Source organism: Pholcus phalangioides, unplaced genomic scaffold (genome assembly GCF_987345545.1).
Source record: "Pholcus phalangioides strain wild (caught in Gottingen) unplaced genomic scaffold, Ppha-v1.0 ptg000018l_1, whole genome shotgun sequence".
NCBI classification, from domain to species: domain Eukaryota; kingdom Metazoa; phylum Arthropoda; class Arachnida; order Araneae; family Pholcidae; genus Pholcus; species Pholcus phalangioides.
This window is the reverse complement of record NW_028301611.1, coordinates 9,491,146-9,511,995: the sequence shown is the minus strand read 5'-3', so window position 1 is coordinate 9,511,995 and position 20,850 is coordinate 9,491,146. Positions and strand designations below refer to the sequence as shown.

The 20,850-nt window shown below is 38.8% G+C and overlaps 1 protein-coding gene across 1 annotated transcript in view; it reads left to right on the top strand.

Annotated features, from left to right (window-relative positions):
• The first annotated feature begins 7,694 nt into the window (after positions 1–7,694).
• The window catches only part of LOC149071677 (bestrophin-2a-like), a 28,170-nt gene continuing 15,014 nt past the window's right edge, over positions 7,695–20,850 (top strand). The window contains exons 1-3 of the mRNA XM_089247797.1: positions 7,695–8,186; positions 14,696–14,830; positions 20,654–20,820. Coding sequence (XP_089103923.1) covers positions 8,008–8,186; positions 14,696–14,830; positions 20,654–20,820 — 481 coding nt within the window. The 5' untranslated portion in view covers positions 7,695–8,007. The remainder of the gene's footprint in view (positions 8,187–14,695; positions 14,831–20,653; positions 20,821–20,850) is intronic.

The window sequence follows — 20,850 nt, the reverse complement described above, 5'->3', positions numbered from 1 at the left end:
GGTCCGTTTTCCCTCCCTTTTTTTTCTTTCCCTCTTCTGCGGAGGGATAATCATCATACTTTTACATTTCAGAACCCCCTCCGGTTATATTTTCGCTATCCTCCTCCTCCTTTACTATGTGAGGACATCTCTTCTCTACTAATATACATTTTTTTTTTGCTTCCTGATCGCAATTCGTGGACTTCGTACCTCTTCGCTTCACTATGAGCGCAACCTTAGAGATTAGTGCGATGCAGGCAGTGCCGTCTTAACGCGTGGACCTACCCGGGCACCTCAAGAGAAGAGGGGCCTCACAAAAGTGAGATTTGGTAGAAATTTTCTATAATTTACCTGGTAGGGCTTCAGAAAAACCACTTGGCCCGGGGGCCCATGGTGCTCTCTTAAGACGGCCCTGAATTCAGGGAGTTGCCATTCCAGCTAATCTTCCTTCAAATAGTGCACTCTCAGCCACAAAATACAAAATAGAGTGGTCGTGCGCATTGGCGTACGCAAAAGGGGGCGGGGGTGGGGGTTCTAACCCCCCCTCAAGCCGAGAATATAGTGTTATTTTGCAGGAAAAAATGTAAACCCCCCGTCGAGAGAAAATTCTGCGTACGCCGATGGTCATACGGTCATAGTGACGGACACTCATTGGGAAGACCTGGGTACGAACCCAACCGGTGGCACAGCCATAGGCGGAGATAGACTTGGAAATCTGGGGGGGGGGGGCACGATGATGATGTTAATTCATATATACACATATACATTGGATCCGTCGGCTCCACATTTGACGCTGGGAGAGGGCAATGCCTCCCACACATCACCGCCTATAGGCACAGCTCGTGGACCAGAAACTTGTATGTGACCCGTATTTTACGGATCATTCCCGTAATTTTGGTTGCCTCAACTTCTTTTATAAAATGGGTCCAATTTTCCTCTTCCTATTTTCAAAATGAGGTTCACTTACATTTGGGGGATCAAGGAATTAAGATTATTTTCATGACTTATGAATTATTGTCTTCGACAATTTGTTTTCGGCTGTGATTTGCAAGTTTAACTGCCTTTGACATTTTTTTTGGCTGTAAATTGCTGACTTTACTTGCCTTTGAAAATTTCTTGGCTGTAATTAATGACTTTACTTGCTGTTGACATTTGTTTGGCTATAACTGATGACTTTACTTGCCTTTGACAATTTTTTCGGCTGTAAATTGCAACTTTCCTTGCTTTTGACATTTTTTTACCTGTAGTTGCGGCTTTATTTGTATTTGAGAATTTTTTTTCGGCTGTAATTTGCAACTTTACTTGCCTTCGACAATTTTTTTTCAGTCAATAAATTGCAGCATCAGTTGCCTTTCAAAATTTCTTGGGTGTCAATGATGACTTTACTTACCTTTGACATCTTTTCCGGCTATAATTGATGACTTTACTAGCCTTTGACATTTTTTTTTACCTGTAATTAGCGAATTTACTTGCCTTTGACAATCTCTGGCTACAATTGGTGACTATAATTTTCTTTGCAATTTTTTTTTCGGCTCTAATTTGTAACTTTACTTGCTTTTGACAGTTTTGTGAGCTGTAACTGGTGATTTTTCGTGCCTTTGTTTACCTGTTCGCTTTTTTTTTTACCTGTAATTAATGCCTTCATTTGCCTTTTGAAATTTTTTTTCGGCTGTAATTTGCAACTTTACTTGCCTTTGACAATTTTTGACCAGTAATTAGTGACTTTCCTTGCCTTCGACAATTTTTGTTCTGTAATTGGTGTCTTTTCTTGCCTTTGACAATTTTTTTTACCTGTAATTGGTGACTTCATTTGCCTTTGAAATTTTCTTGGCTATAATCGGCAACTTGCCTTTGGAAATGTCTTGGCTTCGCTTGCATTTGGCCGGGATTAAACTGTAAAAGTTTGTTAAAAGATGTTTTACAAAACTTGAAAAACAACCAATACGCCAATTTGTTACATTCTCTCGATTGTAACAGATACAATTATTGTTTGAATTTTTCAAGTTTTATAAAGAAGTTTATAAACTTTTATGGTATAATCCTTGAGCAATTTTTTTTTTGGCTATAATTGGAAACTAACATTTGACATTTTTTTGGCGATATTTGGTGATAACCCGTATGGTTTGCGATTCCCCGTACTTTCATAAAGGAAATATGGTCAGCCTAAGCATTTATTATGTTGAGTGTATTTATACTTTTCCACCGGAACACTTTTCGCTGGCCGGAGGTTATGAAGGGGCTAAAAAACTACATCCCATAGATTCATAGCTCCATGGGAGGTTATGCACCCCCCTTCCGTAGGCTGGGATTACGCCATAAAAGTTTGATAAAAGTCCTTTTATAAAACTTGAAAAATGCAACCAATAAGCGTATCGGTTGTAATGTAACCGATACGATTATTGGCTGCAATTTTCAAGTTTTACGGAAGAATATTTTTAAAACTTTTACAGTATAATCCCAGCCCTGGGAGAGGATTACACTATAAAAGTTTTATGAAATCTCACTCGAAAAACGCAACCAATAAGCGTATCGGTTACATTACAACCGATATGCTTATTGGTTACATTTTTTCAAGTTTCGTAAAATATATTTTATCAAACTTTTATAGCGCCGGCCCAAGAATAACTTGCCGGTGGCAACGGTGAAATTCGATAGTCAACTGGCGTCACTCATATGACTTACGCCGCGTTATCTCTAAGATAAGAAAGAATATTAATGAGCGTGAATAACATTGTCTTTTGTTGAAATAACAGGACATGGACGGGAACATTTCAACCATAAATACGTTATCTGATTAATTTCTCTCCACGAAACCCTTATATAACGTTAATCCTCTTAAAACATGCCTTAAACGAGCGACACACACACACACGCGCGCTTTTAAATAGCGAAATATATACGATCGCCCCGTTACTTAATTTTCACACGAAATATATAATGCATGTAAATCATCTAAAATCATCCGCGGACGCACAAGAGAGAGGTAAAAAGGAGATCTTATAACGAGATAAAAATGAATCTTGATATTTCTTCGAAAATGTCACCCCACGTGTAACGGCATTGAAGATAAAAAGATGGCGGCAGCCACAGATTGTGTAGCATCGTCAACCAAGAGCAGCGGAGGAAATAAATAAATAATAGCGTATTTTGTAATCGAATAACTTTTTATTGTGTAACATTTTTTTTTTTTTACTATTTTGTATTGTATTGTGTGTATTTTAGAGTTTTTCCCATGAACACACAATTCCGAGAGAATAGTTTTTTTTTCATTTTCCCTTTCTATATCGAAATTCCCTGAAATGCTTCGCCGATCGTCAATCATTTGTATCAGTCGGTAATTGGCGATTTTTGTTTCGAAACGATCAACTAAACAATATACAAACTAAACGACGGCGAGATCTGAGCATCCAGCTGATGGCGATGGGTGGGTGACTACAGCTGCCGCTGATTTAGGTAAGTAATATACATGATTTTTTTATTTTATTTAGTGCATGATATTATGTTATCTCCTTAAGCTTCTAACACAAGAACAATCGGAAGCATTGCAGCAAAAAATAATATTGACAATACAACCAACTTCGGAGTCATATCGCCATACTGCAATTCCCAACCGATGGAGTTGCGTGGGGAAATGAAGGCGCCATCTATCGGTGGTCGCTCCCCCAGACTCGGTAGAGATAAGGAACTTGTTTTCGATGCTCTTTCTCCGGATCGAACGCGTGGACCCTGACGGTAATCTTCATGGTGGATGACAAGCATCTTATTATTGCACCACTCGGGCACTGACAATACAATCTAGAAACTAAAGTGTGCCTCTAACTCGTCGCCTCTATCTTCGAACAATAAAACTGGTTTGCCGCTCTATGTGACTCTAATCGTTGAAAAAAAGAGCAGGATAGGGAACAATGATTGGTTATAACGATCGATAATACTGACGTTACGTCACAGTTTCGCTTTAAGATGGCGGAGGAATGAGCCTAGGGTTTCGTGGAGCTCTACTAGAAACTGAAAAAAAAAGAAGTGAGAGTTTATCTCTCTTGAGATATATATTAGGCTGGGCGCACACCGGTTAGACTAGGCAAGACAGCTTTAGATAAGCTTAAGGACGAAATACACTACACTGACGTGGCGAGATTATCGCACGTCAGTACTTTTTGGTAATGGTTGTTGTGCTGTGTGTGTGGTCCTACTTGTACCACGCCAGTGGAGTCAAAGAAGACAATCAGCATGGCTTTGACATTGCATCTCTTGAAGACCAAACCGCCAGTCACAACAATAGAATGAACGGATCCAATGGCTCGCCTCGTCGATAACTTCTCTGATCGTGATTCAATGATCTTGCATCATCAGAGTCCTCACTTGGTCAATAACGGTCTCATTTCTGAATGTTGAGAGGCCTACCAGAACGTGCTTCACTTTCCACTGATATTCGACCATCCTTGAAGCGGTTGCGCCACTCCTTTATCGGTGTGGATGCCCATTTCTTCATCGCCAAAAGTCTGTTGAATCTTGCGCATTGTTTCCACTCGGGAATCGCCAAGCTTCATTCAAAATTTAATGCAATAGCGTTGTTCAAGTTCTTCCTGTCATTTTGTCAAAACCGAAAATGCGACGGTGCTCACTTGCTCTTCCTCGTTCATCAGCGTTCTGCTGGCGACTGGCAGCTTTTGCAGACCGGTAAAAATTCAAGCATGAAAACTAGGATTGTCAACATATATACACCACACCACGACTCTCTGTCTTCATTGGTTTAAGCACGAAAAATTATGCTCGGATACGCTGTGAACAGACCTAGTATTTGCAATATCGACGGTAATTGTAAGAAAAGGTTTCTTTTTTCAACTTCTGTTCATAGGGATACAATGAAGCTTCGCGATGATAAGAAAATAAATAAAAAACCAGGGATATATATATAGCTGGAATGAGTTTCTTCCATTTCCGTTCTGACAAGATATTTCATCCGTGATCGTTTAGGGGTTAAGTTCCTAACATATGAACCATAATAAATACATCCACTTCCTGACTTGCGAACAGGTTTCGTTCCGAGCAGCACCAGTAAGTAAAAATCGAGCAAATTTAGCGAGAATTCACCGATGTCTTTAAACTCATTGCCTTCCGAAAGGCCTTGAAAATCGTTCAGGGAAAAGTGTTGAGTATTCACGTTTGTTCTGGAAAAGTGTTGAGTATTCACGTTTGTTCTGGAAAAGTGTTGAGTATTCACGTTTGTTCTGGAAAAGTGTTGAGTATTCACGTTTGTTCTGGAAAAGTGTTGAGTATTCACGTTTGTTCTGGAAAAGTGTTGAGTATTCACGTTTGTTCTGGAAAAGTGTTGAGTATTCACGTTTGCGTTCGAGAAAAGTGTTGAGTATTGACGTTTATGCTCGAGAAATTTGTTCTGAGAAAAATTGGTCACGAGGCGGGGGGGGGGGGGTGCCCGGCAACCCCTATTTCCCGGGCACCCCCCTCTTCGTGGCCAATTTTTCTCGGAACAGACAATAGGCTTCATAGACATAATACAAAACTCACCCCCATTCCGCGGTCACCTCTGTATGCGGTCAGCCGCCAACCTCTCCGCGGCCACTTCCTTGTAGATAAGAGTTAAAAAAACACAAGTTTTTGTGCGTTTTTTTTCTTCTTAATATATTTAGAGCTGGTAGATTATTTTTGTATAACCTTATAATCTTTATAACATCAGCATAAATACCTTTTCGGATCAATCGGATGTTCTGTTCATGTATGACACTATCAGGTTGGAAACATTTGTAAATAGAATGACAAAGGCTAATGCTATACGGTTGCTGCTAGCTGGTGAGACAGTTTGAAAATTTGCTTCTGGGGTGACAGGATAAACCAGCCAAATATATAGCCTATGATCTTCACTGGATAGGTAAAGGATGTGGAAGTTTCGGCTTTGTGGATACTTTCTTCAAAGATTTAGTAGAATAACAGAGTGAGGGAGTGAAAGAAATGTGATGAAAGAACATGTACGGTACTTGCTATAAAGAAAGAACACAGATCCCGGATAATACAGATTAAGGAATTGATCGGATGATCTGCCATCTCAAGTTCTGCATAAGAAACCTCAATCTACATAATGATACCGAACCAAGAAAAAATACCTTTGTAGAGGAATTATCTTTAAATAGACAGTCAAAATGATCATCACGTGTCATCAAATTTATGCTTCTGTTGGCAACTTTTCTAAATTGACGTTTTCAGTATCACCAAAAAACGCACCTTTGAGTATTTATTCGCTGCAAAATATTTTAATTGATTAGCTGATAAAAGAAATTCAGTTAGTTGGATGTGTATTGCTCCTGTAAAGTGGGTTTACCGCATTACACTTTTGTGTATCGCACAAAAAGTAGCAATACCGAATACCTTCGGTGATTAGGTGACGCCCAACACCGATATTATTATTAGACGTTCTCGGAAGAACTGAAACATGTGACATAAGTTAAAAAAAATATACTGAAGGATATTTCGAGTGAAAAATAAAAAATAATAAAAGTTGTATAGAGTGATTTCAAAATCCTCCTAAAAAATACTGTTATAGAGGGGAGTGAAGGATATCGTTGTATCGAGAGTAGTTTAATTAACATCACAGACTATAGGCTGTTCCAAACAATATTTGAAAAAATACCGTTGTAGAGGGATTTATCGTTATATCGAGTATCGTTGTGGTGAGGTTTCACTTTATATGTATCTGTTTTGTGGGCATCGCATGACAAACGTGAATACTCAATACTTTTCTCGAACGCAAACGTGAATACTCAATACTTTTCTCGAACGCAAACGTGAATACTCAACACTTTTCCAGAACAAACATGAATACTCAACACTTTTCCAGAAAAAACGTGAATACTCAGCACTTTTCCCAAACAAACGTCAATACTCATCACTTTTCCCGAACACAAACGTCAATATTCAACACTTTTCCAGAACAAACGTCAATATTCAACACTTTCCAGAACAAACGTCAATACTCAACACTTCTTTCGAACAAACGTCGGGCTTCAACACTCTTTTTTCGTGAAAAAAATAAGCCAAGCCTTATTTCTTATTTATCTGAGATAGTGTTCATATATAGTTCAACCGAACAAATATGAAGCCTTAACGCTCACTTATCTAAACCAGGGGTTCTAAACCAATCGGGTCACAGAGGTTCTCAAGCAGTGGGTCGTAAAAATTCACTTGCAATCCATTTATTGCTCCACTAGTTTCATTAATTTCAAAATTTGTTTGTATTTTAAATAGGCGTTTTCAATTTTTCAAAATAGACCCGGTCGTAAAATTGATCGTATCGATTTCGGGTCACGGCTAAAGAGGTTAAGAACTTCCTGATCCACACAAACCTGTAATCTACCTAAGTATATATATATATATATTTGGGTATCTGAATACACTTCGAGTTTTCCCAATACCAATATTTATCGTAGTGTATTTTAGAAAGGAATGCAATCGTTATCAGTATCGCTAGACACCACAAGATCTGCATTCATAGCCTTGTACAGGTGTAATAAAAGGCTGCGCAGTTTCAATCATAAATTATACTAGAACAAGCACACCCCACTGATTGTGTTCGTACAGTTTGGAGAATGATATCATAATCTCGTGTAAATCACGCACCTGTTTCAAAACACCAGATAAAAAAACACAACGCGAAACCTTTTCTCTTTTTCCTCTTCTTTCAATTTCAATTAATTACAAGAAAACCGTGTCTTGGAATGTGAAATTCTCGTGTCTTCTCTTCCAGGGACGCCATCGCTATTGTCTTTTTTGGATACCGTGTGAGATTCCCCCAGTTTGCACAATAGAAAAAAAAAAAGGAGGATGGTTCCCATGGCCCGACACCATTGCTCACAAGACATCTTTCAAGGATGAGGATGTTTTCGTCTCTGCAAAAAAAAAAACTTCGGTGAATCACTAGCGGACTGAGAATTTCTCAAATGACTGCCACTCGGTAGAGTCGGGCCTGGCCATTATCGTATATATCGTGTTGTTTTTTATTATCAACGGCGGGGAAAAATGACGATCACTTATTCTCTGGACGTTGCAACCACTCGTTTCTGTGGCTTCACGAAGCTTCTACGCCGCTGGAAAGGCAGTATTTACAAGATTCTGTGGAAGGAGCTGCTCGTCTTCGCGTTTTGCTACACCATACTGAGCATCACTTACAGGATGTTCCTCAACGACGGCCAGAAGAAGTATGTGTCTATGTAATTTTCTATATTTTACAGTGTATAGGATACTAGAGAAAGTTCTGCTTTTCGAGAGAAAGAAAAAAAACAACTAAAACGAAAGTGTCAGTTTCTGTCAAAACTTTGGCTTTTCGTAATTACAACACTGCTCAAAAAAAAAATTTTATGTTCCCAGGGAAATTCTAATGGTTTTAAGGTATATTGGGGCTGCTGATTTTAAAACTGGTGTTGGTTTTGCCGAATTGGTTCTAGTTATTGAGATGATGCATGCTCTAAACATTTATTAGTATAGTCTGCAGCCACTAATTTTTGCGTCGAATTTTTACTTTAAATTTAAATTTTTTATTTATTTTCCTATTTTATTCAATACTAGCTATAATACCCGGCGCTGCCCGGGTTTTCTTCAATGAGGCTTTTTTGGATCACGTGATATCTCTCTCTTTTTTTCTTGAGGGACATACAAACCGTGTCCAAGTTAACCAATATGGCGACCTGAACGATTCATGAAATAAACAAATCTAGATTTACACAGAAACATAGAAATGAATATATATATATTTTTTTTTATTAAGGGGCGGTAGGTATTTCGACCCCCCCCCCCCTGAACTTCAAGTTATCCATCTGTCTGTTCCAGCTTCCAAAAATCATTAGTTAAAGCTGTGGAATTTATTCGATGCACTTTTCACGGGCTCATAATTAATTTTAAAATATCCTAACCCACATGAATTTATGCAAATAAATATCAAAAGAGACAATATGGAGACATTAATTTTCATACTTGAGAAGATATAAATGAAATCAATAATATTGCTCGAATATCCAACTCAAAAGTATAGGTTCGGGTAATTACTTCACATTTAATCTCCTGGGCTTCGTATATCTCTAAGCGAACTCAATATTTCAAAAATCGAGAATTCAATACAATTTTTAAAATTATTGATGGGGCGGAAAATCCCACTAATTTCCGCATTTCTACAGTAAAATCGACAATTTTAGCACTGATCTCTATGAGGATCACCCTTTTCCTGACTTTCAAAGCGATGATGGTGATGATTATGACGTCTATTCAAAAAGCCTCATTACTGAGAGTATTGAAAATGTGGCAAACCATTATAAAGGCATAAACTATTATACATAACTGACAGCATTAAAGAAGTGACAAACCATTGTAAAGACATAAACACGTCTGAAACTCATCGCTAGGGAACCACGATAACCAAAGTAAACGTTCGGAAAGTGATTGTTGAGGCCCAAAAACCATTGTTGCTGGCCCGTTTTTTGCCAATTTGGGGCATTTGCCCTGGTCTGACGAAATTTTAAAGTAGCCTATCGTTCAAGTCGGGTCACATTTGGTATATATGCAAAATTTGGCGACGATCGATCTAAAATTGTAGATTTGTATAGAGAACATACACACACACACACACAGACACACACACAGAAAATCAATTTTATATATATAGAAGATAGATAGATTAGTTATAATACTCGGTGCTGCCCGTGTTTTCTTCAATTACCGAGAGAATTGAAAAAGTGACAAATCATTATAAAGGCATATAAACTATCACACATAATACTGGCATCATTAAAGGAGTTAAAAACCATTGTAAAGGCATATACACGTCTGAAACGCATTGCTAGGGAACCACGATAACCAAAGTAAACATTCCGAAAGTGATTGTCGAGGCCCAGGAACCATAGTTGTCCGACAGTGTTTTTGCCCATTCCGGGCATTTGCCCTGCTCTGACGAGCTTTTAAAGTAGCCTATCGTTCAAGTCGGGCACCGTTTGGTTTACATTCAAAATTTGGCGACGATCGATCTAAAATTGTAGATTTGTCTAGAGAAAACACACACACACACAGAAAATCAATTTTATATATAGATAGATTATAGATTATTACATTTATGTCATGATCAGACATCAATGGTCTTTATTTGTTAAGTAAATATTAGTAAGTTTATTATTGATTTACATTTCACACGCTTCGAATGTGATTTGTATGCCGGGTATGTACAGCATTATACCGAAATTTAATTTTCACTTCATCTCGAAAACTAGAGCCAATCTGGCAATTTAACGCACACTTCGAATGTGATTTGTAGAGCCTGGAAGTTCAGGCAAAATGTCATAAATTAATTTTTTTTGCCTACTTTCAAACTTCTTTGTAAAAAAAAGACTTTTTGAAATTTTCCTGCCATAAAAATGCCAAATTAAAATATTATTTTAACATAGTTTTAAGTTTAGTAGTGAGCTTCTGAGGCCATATGTCTTGTAAAACATGGACATTTTAAGCATTGACCCGTCGCTATCACCCTTACTTGCTGCAAGCTTTTTGAGCACATAGTTGCCAAGGAAATCCGCTCACACCTTGATTCAATAAAGTTTTCCTCAAATCAACACGGCTTTCGACCATCTTTATCAGTAACAACCCAATTAGCTCTTTTCATACATGATTTATCAAGCAGTATCGACAAAAACGTCCAAATTTTCTTGGATTTCTCTAAAGCTTTTGACAGGGTGCCCCACAATAAACTTCTACTTAAACTCCAAAACCTTTTCCTATGTGTTCAACTGCTTAAATGGGTGGAAGCGCTTCCTTACCAAAAGCAGTCGGTTTGTCTCCTTCAAGGGCCAGAACTTCCCGTTTCTCCAAGTTGAGTCTGGCACGCCTCAGGGTTCGGTCCTCTCGCCATTATTGTTTTTGATTTATATTAACGATCTTCCAAATTCCATCAGTTGTCATGTTAGACTCTTTGCAGATGTGATTACGTCATGTACCAAACAGTGCACAACGAATCTGACCAAGCATCTCTCCAAAATAACCTCAACATTGTCTCTGAATGGTGCTCGTACTGGCGCAATTACTCCTTAATTCTTCAAAAGCAGTTTTTATGAAAATTACTCGCAAAAGACTTCCCTCGCGCGCAATTCTTCTTATACTATCAATAACTCCTTAATCGCTGAAGTTTCTAATTATAAATATCTGGATGTAATAATTATTTCTGCCGATCTCCGTTGGAATCTTCATGTTGATTACGTCTTTCATAAGTGTCTCCAAAAACTCTTTTTTTTCTTCGTTGAAACCTCAAAAACTCCACCCGTCACCTCAGACATCTCTGATTCCAAACCTACATCCTTCCTGTACTATCGTATGCCTATGAAATCTGAGACCCCATACTCTCTCAGACATAGACAAATTAGAATCTATTCAAAATAAATCACAAAAATTGAAACTTTGCATCCACAGATTGTTTCAAATTTAGTTTCTTTCCTCGCACAATAACCGACTGGAACAACCTCCCGTCAAACGTTATTGATTGTACAACAGTTTCCGATTTCCTTTGTAACATCAATCGTCTCTGTCAAACTTCACTACCGCATTCCCTTGTATAGGCTTCGGCCAACAAATATTGAATAAATAAATAAATAATTGAAAACAAAATAATTGGTTTTTATTTAAAAATTTTTCAACTTCCAGTATATTAATCATCATCAGAAAGCCCCCCCCCCTCCACCTTCCCATTTAAACGCGAATAAGTGATCTGAGAGATAGGGAACTTGTTGCCATGCATTAACTTTGCTTTGACCGGATGGTTTTAGACATGAATGATTTTGTTTCAGATGAACGCAGCCCATGTTAGGAAAAGCAGAGAAAAATTAGAAATCTGTTCCGCCACACATGCTAACACATAACATGTCTCGCTCAGGCATTGGACTGTATTGTATTTGTATAGCTGGTCGATGACTGTCCCAAGAGGTCATCAGTTGACTTCGTAGCTCACACAAGGCGGGGTAGGACCAGACAATGCTCTGAGATCCATGTTGTTTTGATTTTTTATTTTACACCATAAATTCACTGCAAAACAACCATGGCTATTTATTTTACATACATATTTAGTATTCGGTAAAATCGACCAGAGTCGCCGCCCTCAGGGGGTGTGAGACAGACGCTTGAAGGAGTCCCGCGTATGTGGTAATACAAAGAAAAAGCAACAATAGAACAAGGTAACCATGTTTCAACTATAGAAATGATAATGATTATTCCAAGTAATAACAACAAATAAACGAGAATTATATTCGCAACTGGAAGGAGCCCCACAGATCATTTTCTCTAAGTGCTCAACCTCTGGTAACGGTAGCCCTGGAATTGACCAAATCGTGAGGGTCTACTAACATTTTATTTTGGACTTGAAATCAATTTAACTTGGATATAATTTGGATAACTACATTATTATAGTTTATAATAATGCAATTATAAGCTATAATTAATTAAAACAGCAGATGGATTAAGTACAACCGATTTTTCAGCTAGTTTTTGGACCCTTAATACTTTATTTTTAGTTATTTTTCTTCCTTCCTCAAAAATTACAAATACTTCTTTTTAGTGCCTTTTGCCTTCCTATTTCGACTATTTATAGTGCCTAAACTTCCTTGCTCTAGTGATTTGTATGCTTCTTTTTCAATTAATTGACATTTTAATTGATAAAATACTGACAAAGAACGTTGTTAGGAATTCACAACGAGTCGTGTCTCAAGAATTAATCATCAACTAAATTTTAATAAATTTAAATAAAGAAATTGGATAAATTTAAATAAATATTTGATAAATTTAAATGAATAATACTGTTACGAAAATTAAGTAAATAGTAATTATTTATAATTTATAATGTAATTTTTCGCCTGTAAATAGTCATCAGCACATTCCTCTGTAAATCTCGTCAAATTATCGTCAATAATCTCTCGACATCATATAACACCAAAGGATCTTTCCAGAAGCTGCTCCACTTTTATGACATGAATGTCGCTCTCCACTTGTTAATACAAGATATACAGAAGACTGGATGTTGTGAAGATATTTATTATTTGAGATGTTAATTTTTTTTTTTAAGGAAGGAAAAAACTCATCTCTGCCTCCATGAGCTATTAGCTGATCGGTTTCACCGTCCATTGCACGGTTCCGTTCGGCATATATACGCTCTAGCGAAGGAAAATCTCTATCTCCTCTGTAGCTTAGTGGTCAGGGCAATCGAGGGACCCGGGTTCGACTCCCGGTAGAGGCAGAGATGAGTTTTTTCCTTCCTTAAAAAAAAAAATTAACATCTCAAATAATAAATATCTTCACAACAACCAGTCTTCTGTATATCTTGTACTCCACTTTTCTCTCTGTATAATAGCGCCACCAGAGTGGAACTAAAAGCAGTCTGTTGTTTTTGAAGATGAGACTTCTTGTATATGGGGAGGGAAGTTGCTCCCTGGGTAGCGTGTTTCATCAAATAACTGCTTGTGAATACGTGTAAATAGCTGTTCTGTAAAATAATTCTGTGTTTTCCTTGAAATTGCTTCGTGCTCAAAAGGTTTATAAAAGTTGTTTAATAAAACTTGAAAAAAGCAACCAATAAATTTATCGGTTGCATTTGCTCGAATGCAACCCATAGACGGCGATAGACTTGGAAGTCTGGGGGGCGGGGGGGGGGGCAAGGTCATTATTGCTGGAGGCGCACGATGATGATGATGATGTCAATTCATATACACACATATACATTAGATCTGCCCACTCCACTTTTGACGCTGGGGGGATGCCCCTACGCCCCCCCCCCCCGTATTTCCGCCCATGATGCAACCGATAAATTTATTGGTTGCATTTGTAAAAGACTTATTATAAAATTTTTATAGTCATTCCAGGTTTAAGGCAGAATTGTGATGTGAATATTTCTACGCACAGACATTTTGAAAGTCTTCACCCCTTCCCCTTTTTCTTACTTGCAAAGTCTTTGATATCTCCTGAATTTTTTTTTTCTTTTTTGGAACATCATTGGATGTGTTTTTGGAATTTTTCTTTCATATTTTTCCGAAAAGACAGATTTTTTTTTCAAAATATTTTGAAAATATTTTAAGATATTTTCTCCCATCGACTACTTGTGAGGATCGAAATGAAGGCATTCTACAGTCCCATATATTCTATGGGACTCTAGATTAAATCACCAAAGAATGGCTCTAGGCTGCCTATGGGCACTCTGAATCAGGGGTGAAGGAGAAAAATAATTACAAAAATTGCGAAAAAAAATAGTTTTTATGCACGAAATTCAAACGAAAGATGCGGGCGACACACACATGTACACGCCCGCCTCGTATGAAAGGGGCCTTAAGCATTGCCACCGTGACTCTGCACCGTGTGCAGCGTAAAAGCGCTGATTGGTTAAAAAACGTAAATTTCAGGTTTTTAACCAATCAGCGATTTCACGCTGCACGCACCGTAGAAAAACTTTTCTCAGGAAAACCCGGCTTTATTTAGTTAATAACGAACATCGGGAGTTTTTTTTTGCAGTTGCGATTCTTACCTACCATTGTTTTTTTCTTTTTTCATCTTCATTACTTATAACATCGGATTTTTAAGCGTGAATGTCGACAGCGATTGTGTCTGAGTTAAAGTCATTGTGTGCAAGACATTAGCTTTACATCATGAATAACAATAATTATTATTCACATTCGTTTTGTAAATTGTTATAATTCAGGCTCTTCGAGAAAGTCGTCATCTACTGTGAGGCGTTTATAGACCTGATCCCGCTGTCGTTTGTCCTCGGATTTTACGTGTCCCTCGTCGTCGGACGATGGTGGAACCAGTTCGATTGCATACCTTTCCCGGACAAGTGAGTACCACAACCTGATCATTTTATTTATTTTTGTCGCAAAACTGTCCCGAATCGTAGACGCGAGCCAGCAGCTGCTATGCGGTCGTGTGGTTACAGTGATGGACTTACATCACGAGGTTTCTGAGTTCGAACCTCCACCGGCAGCACAGTGGTGATCGACTGAAGTTGGATTTCTGTGGTTCTCAACTTCGAGACGTAAATGCGAGCCGATCTGTCCGTTAAAAAGTCTCACCACAGAGAGCAGCATACCTACAACTGTACAAATATTCAGTCATTGCACTTCACTGATAATTTAAAAACTAGATGACAGCTCTAAAAATTTCACGTACAATACTAGATACTCCCTCAGACTATTAGGTACACACTTCGGGTACAACTCATTTGATAGTAAATTGCTCATAGCGATAGACGGAATTGTGCTCGGTTTGAAAGGAAGAAAGACGCAAGTCAGCTTCCCTTTCAAAACAAAATTTTCTTCACGGAGAATAGCGAACTGCGAACTCTTCAACATTACAAATGACAACGAAAATTCGTTCGTTGGCACTTACTGAACATTTATCACATGGTGACTTCCGATTCTCAAGGACTTTGCAAAGTTCCTGGACTAAATAATTTATTAATACTAACCCGTACATGCACCTCGCAAACATAGTATGAGGAAGTGTGGTATCGCGGTGGATACAGCTGGGTGCTTTAAGCAGAGCCGATCTCATTTAAGAGAATAATGGGCAAAGACGTGATTTACATTGGCTGACACAAAAGCACTAATAAGGCATTCATGAAACCCCTACAGTGCTTTAGATGCTGGAGATTTGGTCACTTAGCCAAGATGTGTAAAAGGGGAGAAATATGTAACAATTTCGGCATAGTTAGCTACAAAATGCTAGAATGTACCAGTGCACCAAGATTTAATCAAAAAACAACGGAAGATTAGTTCCTCAACGGAACATATGTGTACGGACCCAAAATGCAAAGTTGCAATTAGGAAACTAACAAAAACTGAGATGTAGCACAGCCTAGTCTCCATAAAATAAGCAAATAAAGTAGGGTTTATAAATAGTTGTAAACATAATTGTCGCGTTGGGCCGTGGAGTGATGTAAAACTTGCGATGCCCATCGAGAGTTGTATTAAACTCAGTCAAGCGGCCCAGGAGCTTAGATTTCATTCGTCCGTTAAACTTAGATTAGTTGAGTTGTACGGCTTTTTATGCGAATTACGCGAAGCCGTAGTGAATTAGTGGTATGAGTAGGTGTTCAATAAATAGCGAGTCCCCGGACAATTCAAGTTGGGATGAATGGCTTTTTTTTGGAGCACATTGCTCCCAAAAACCATAATTTAGTTTTGGTGCGAGTTGCACTTGATGGCCTTTACTTTGTATGATGAAGACGTGAGTTGCACTTTCTTAAGCCTCATGTGCTGGGTTGGACTGCTCTCTCAATTGTCGATTCTCATCAGGTATTTTGTATACCCCCCCCCCCCCCTCAGTGGTGGGTCGCGTGAGTTCTCGAGCTTAATATGCGGAATTTGTGACGAATTGGTGCATTCCGCCAGGTGACCTATGTATAGCCCTTAATGTACTTTTAATTTCGATGTGAGAGTTATGTACAGTGCCAGAGTTATTAATACCAACACAACTCCGATATATCACCGTTGGGTAATTTACTACCGTTTTACCGCCTTTAGGGGTAAGTGAGTTGTGCCGCAAATGCGCGCATGAGCGTGAAGTTGGGTCTGCCATCTATGTTCCGAATAGGGAATGAAATGTAGCCAGGGCAACTTACTATAACACTATACCACTGTGTTATATGGGAAAAAAAAAAAGAATTGTCCCGAGCACCCGGACACGTAATTACAATCCCTACTTTCTTAGTAACACAGGAAGCATTAGCACGCCGGTTATTGGTTAGTGCGAGCAAAAAACTTGCAAGACGTCACAAGAGGCGGAGTTTTGGGCGCAACACTAAATTTCAAAGTGTATTAACGAAAAATGAAAGCATTTTTTATTGAATCAGTAAATGATAGCTGCGCCCTAACTTCGCTGGAGCCGTTATTACTGTCTTCTCGATTTAAGTGAGCCGCATTTGATTAAGTCAGAAACAAAAATGGAAACATTTTTTAGTAAATCAGTAAATGACAGCAAAGATGGGGTTTTCCCCCGTCCAACTTGGATGGATTTCAGACCGAATTGAACACACAACCTTCGGTACGAGTCTCGTACTATAACCATTACTCCAACGGTGGATGTTGGATTCCTGCAATTAAATGTATCTATTGTTAAACATCGCCAGCAAAACTTTGTCACCATGAGTGACGTAATGGTTCATCACTAATTTCAGCCAGTCACGATGCGCTAAATTTCTACAATGTAGCTAGAAATGTAGGGATTGTTTATAAGCCACCCGGACTTGGATGGATTTCAATTTAAATTGAAATCCATCCAAGTCCATCAATTCTAATGATCCTTGTCAGCATCATTTTTGTTGGGGAGGTGGAGGAGGGAGGGGTTCATGATGTCCACCTTAAACAGCATGCAGTGGTCCAAATGGCGAAGTTTCAGCTCGTTTACCCCTTAACGTACAGGGACGAAATGTCTCTTATTCTTGTAAATGGAAGAAATGCATTCGCTCTATTTCCCTCTCTCTCTCCCCCTTCTTTTGAGACTCTTCCTTCACAACCCTGTAAACGAAAAAATTGGTATATATATAAAAGGATTTTTTTTAATATTTTCCTTTACAGTTTCCTTTACAGTATTTTTCCTTACAGTATTTTTCCTTACAGTATTTTCCTTTACAGTATATTTTTCGTTTTCTTCCTCACTACGGTTTGATGAGTAAAAAAAAATAGTACAAGTATTATATACACAAGGAAAGACTAGCTGGAAGAGAGAGAAAGAGTGAAAAAAACCTGCTCTCTTCTTCTCATCCTTTTTTTTTTCTCATTTCTTACATATTAGCAATAATACTTCAAGCACGTCACCCAAATTCGACTATGAAACTAAACACTTCATCTTCCAAATACCCATGGACAAGACGAATTCATAATCAATCACGTGACCCCACATTTCGGAAGTTTCTGACCAAGTGCTTGAAAAAAAAGTCATAAAATGGATTAGCGCGAATCACAAACATGTCGGCCATTGATTTACTACCTCCACGAGAAAAGATCCCCCCCCCCCACCACACACACACACACACACATACACATATAAAAAATGAAATAGTTTTGTTATGAGTTATTCATAAAAATAGCACGAATTATACGAATCTTGTTTTAGTTATTTTCCATTGAAAACCCATCATGGAGAGCCAGAGGATCACGTGACTTGTCATCAACAAATCACAAAACTGGTGTTACGAACAGGAAATGGTTTCTTGTTATCGCCGCTGTCTTTGAAAAACACGCGAACGAAAGATCCATAACAAAAAATAATAGCATTTCGTTTAACGGCGACACGGGAAAAAGAAAACTGTAAAATTTACGATCTTATGTGATCACGTGATATCATCCGAACACGTTTTTGTTTCGTTACGGATCCGGAAAACAAAGAGGTCTTTGATCTCCTTCATATCACATTAGCAAGCTTTAACCACTTCACGTACAAGATTTTGGGCAAGAAATTTGGATTATCTATATTTCACAAACCGGCGATAAATCTGGTAACCTTGCCCTAACCCATAGTTTCCCAACCTTTTTTTGTCCCATCGCCCCCCTTCTTCAGAAATATTTTTCTCCCATCGCCCCCAACGCAATCTAACCCATAGGATCCTATGTTTTTCACCGTAGCTTCTACCGCCCCACTGGAACATTCCATCTCCCCCAAGGGGACGTTAACGCTGTGGTGGTCGAGTGGTTATAGTGCCGGACTCGTGATGCGAGGATCCGGGTTCGAACCCCACAGTGGTGGTCGGCTGAAGTTGGTTTTCTGTGGTTCCCAACTTCAAGGCGCAAATGCGAGCCGATCTCCCCGTTAAAAAGTCTCGCCACAGAGAGCAACAGTCCTACAACGGTAAATCATTCAACCATAACACTTCACTCATAGTTAGAAAAACTGGGGGCAGATGACAGCACTACACATAACAAGCATTACACAGAAACAAAACTTTACGTCAGGTTGCACTACACGTACACGCACATTCCCGCATGTACCGATTTGTTAGGGGTTCGTTGGGGGGTTCCGCGGGGGGGGGGGTGCATGTGTGGTGTAGCAGTAGTAGGTAGGGCCTCCAAAAAAATGGCTCGGGGATCCATAATGTCTTAAGTCAGCCACCTCGTTGGGCAATTTGCCTGTTGTGGCGTTGTATTTGTATTTGTATTTGTATTAACACCCACGTTGGGAATCACTGCCCTAACCTAACCGCATGTTAGAAAATGGAATGGGGGAAAGAAAAAGTATATAAAGTTAAGAAAATTATAGTTATAAAAATTATAAATTATTTTTTATAAAAAGTATAATAGATAATACAGAGTCCTCTTTTCACCCTCACCCTACTTGTTCTCTTTCGTTCCCCACACACAAACATCTACTCTATAATATAAAATCACAATCTCGAAAAGGGCCTGTTTCTAAGCAACCCCGAAATTAGTGACGATTTTATGTTACGGAAATGGGTGACGTTTTTGTGTTACGGAAGTCGGTTACGATTTTGGGTCGAGTTTTCATTTAACTTCTGAGGACATCGGGAACCGCTTGACCTGTAGGGATCAAATTTTGTGCATGTACTCAGAGATATGTATACATCACCAGGGTTCCCAACACACAGGGTCCGGGTACCCAGGGCGAGGCATTGGACAGATCTCTTTATGGGGAAATTGACAGGTTTCATTTTGAGTCGAGGATGAATACTTGCTTCTCATTGCGCATTGTGCTGCATTGCTTATTGTGGCACTGCAAAAATAATGATGCATTACTGATTGCGGTGCATTTTATATTGTAGTGCATCGCGTGCTGTATTGTTCATTGTAATGCTTCGTTTAATGCGTATTGTGGTGCATTGCGTACTATAGTGCTTTTTATAGTGCTTTGCTTATTGCGATGCATCGCATACTATGCTGCATTGCTTATTGCGATGCATCGCATACTATGCTGCATTGCTTACTTGTGGTGTACAATATTACTGATTACACACGTTACTACATTACTGATTGTGATGCTTTACGTGTTGTAGTGCACTGAGTGCTGTATTGATTATTGTAATGCAGTGCTTATGGGTTATTGTGGCTCATTGCGTATTATGGTGCTTTGTTTAGTGCGATGCGCATCGCATATTATGCGGTATTGCGGTGCATGAGGTATTGTGCTGCATTGCTTATTGTGGTGCACTGTAAATATTGGCCAATTGCGCATTGTTATGCATTACGTATTTTAGTGAATCACGTGCCATATTGCTTATTCACATTCCAATTACTCTAATAATAAGAAACTATTCTAATGCAGTGCTTATGGTGTATTGTGGTGCATTGCTTATTGTGCTCTATTGCCTACGGTGGTGGTGTATTTGTTATTGTGCTGTATTGCCGATGGGGGTAAATTACGCATTTACGTAATACTTGAACGGCCCCTTAAGTAAAAATATCTCAGAACTAACAAATTCCTCAACTCTCTTTTAGCTGAACAGTTAGTTACCTTATATTATGTATATAGTGTAATTTTATCAAATTCTACAAGTACAATAATCAATAGAATCAAGTTAATACTACTATGCGGGAGGAGAATTCAAAGCAAGAATCAACTGATTTTAAAAACAAGCACGAGTGCCCCGGAAAACGGGATGTCTGGTCAGGACCTTATAGTACTGATCTTTTTGTATTTCATCCCACAGGGTTTGCCACAAGATAGCGACTTTCGTGCACGGTTCGGACGAGCGAAGCCGAATGATCCGCCGTGGTCTCGGTCGTTATCTGATGCAGGTTCAGATCTTCACTTTCCAGTCGGTGAGCACGGCAGTCAAGAAACGGTTCCCGACAACCGACCACCTATTACACGCCGGTAACTATCTACTTGACCCAAACATATTAT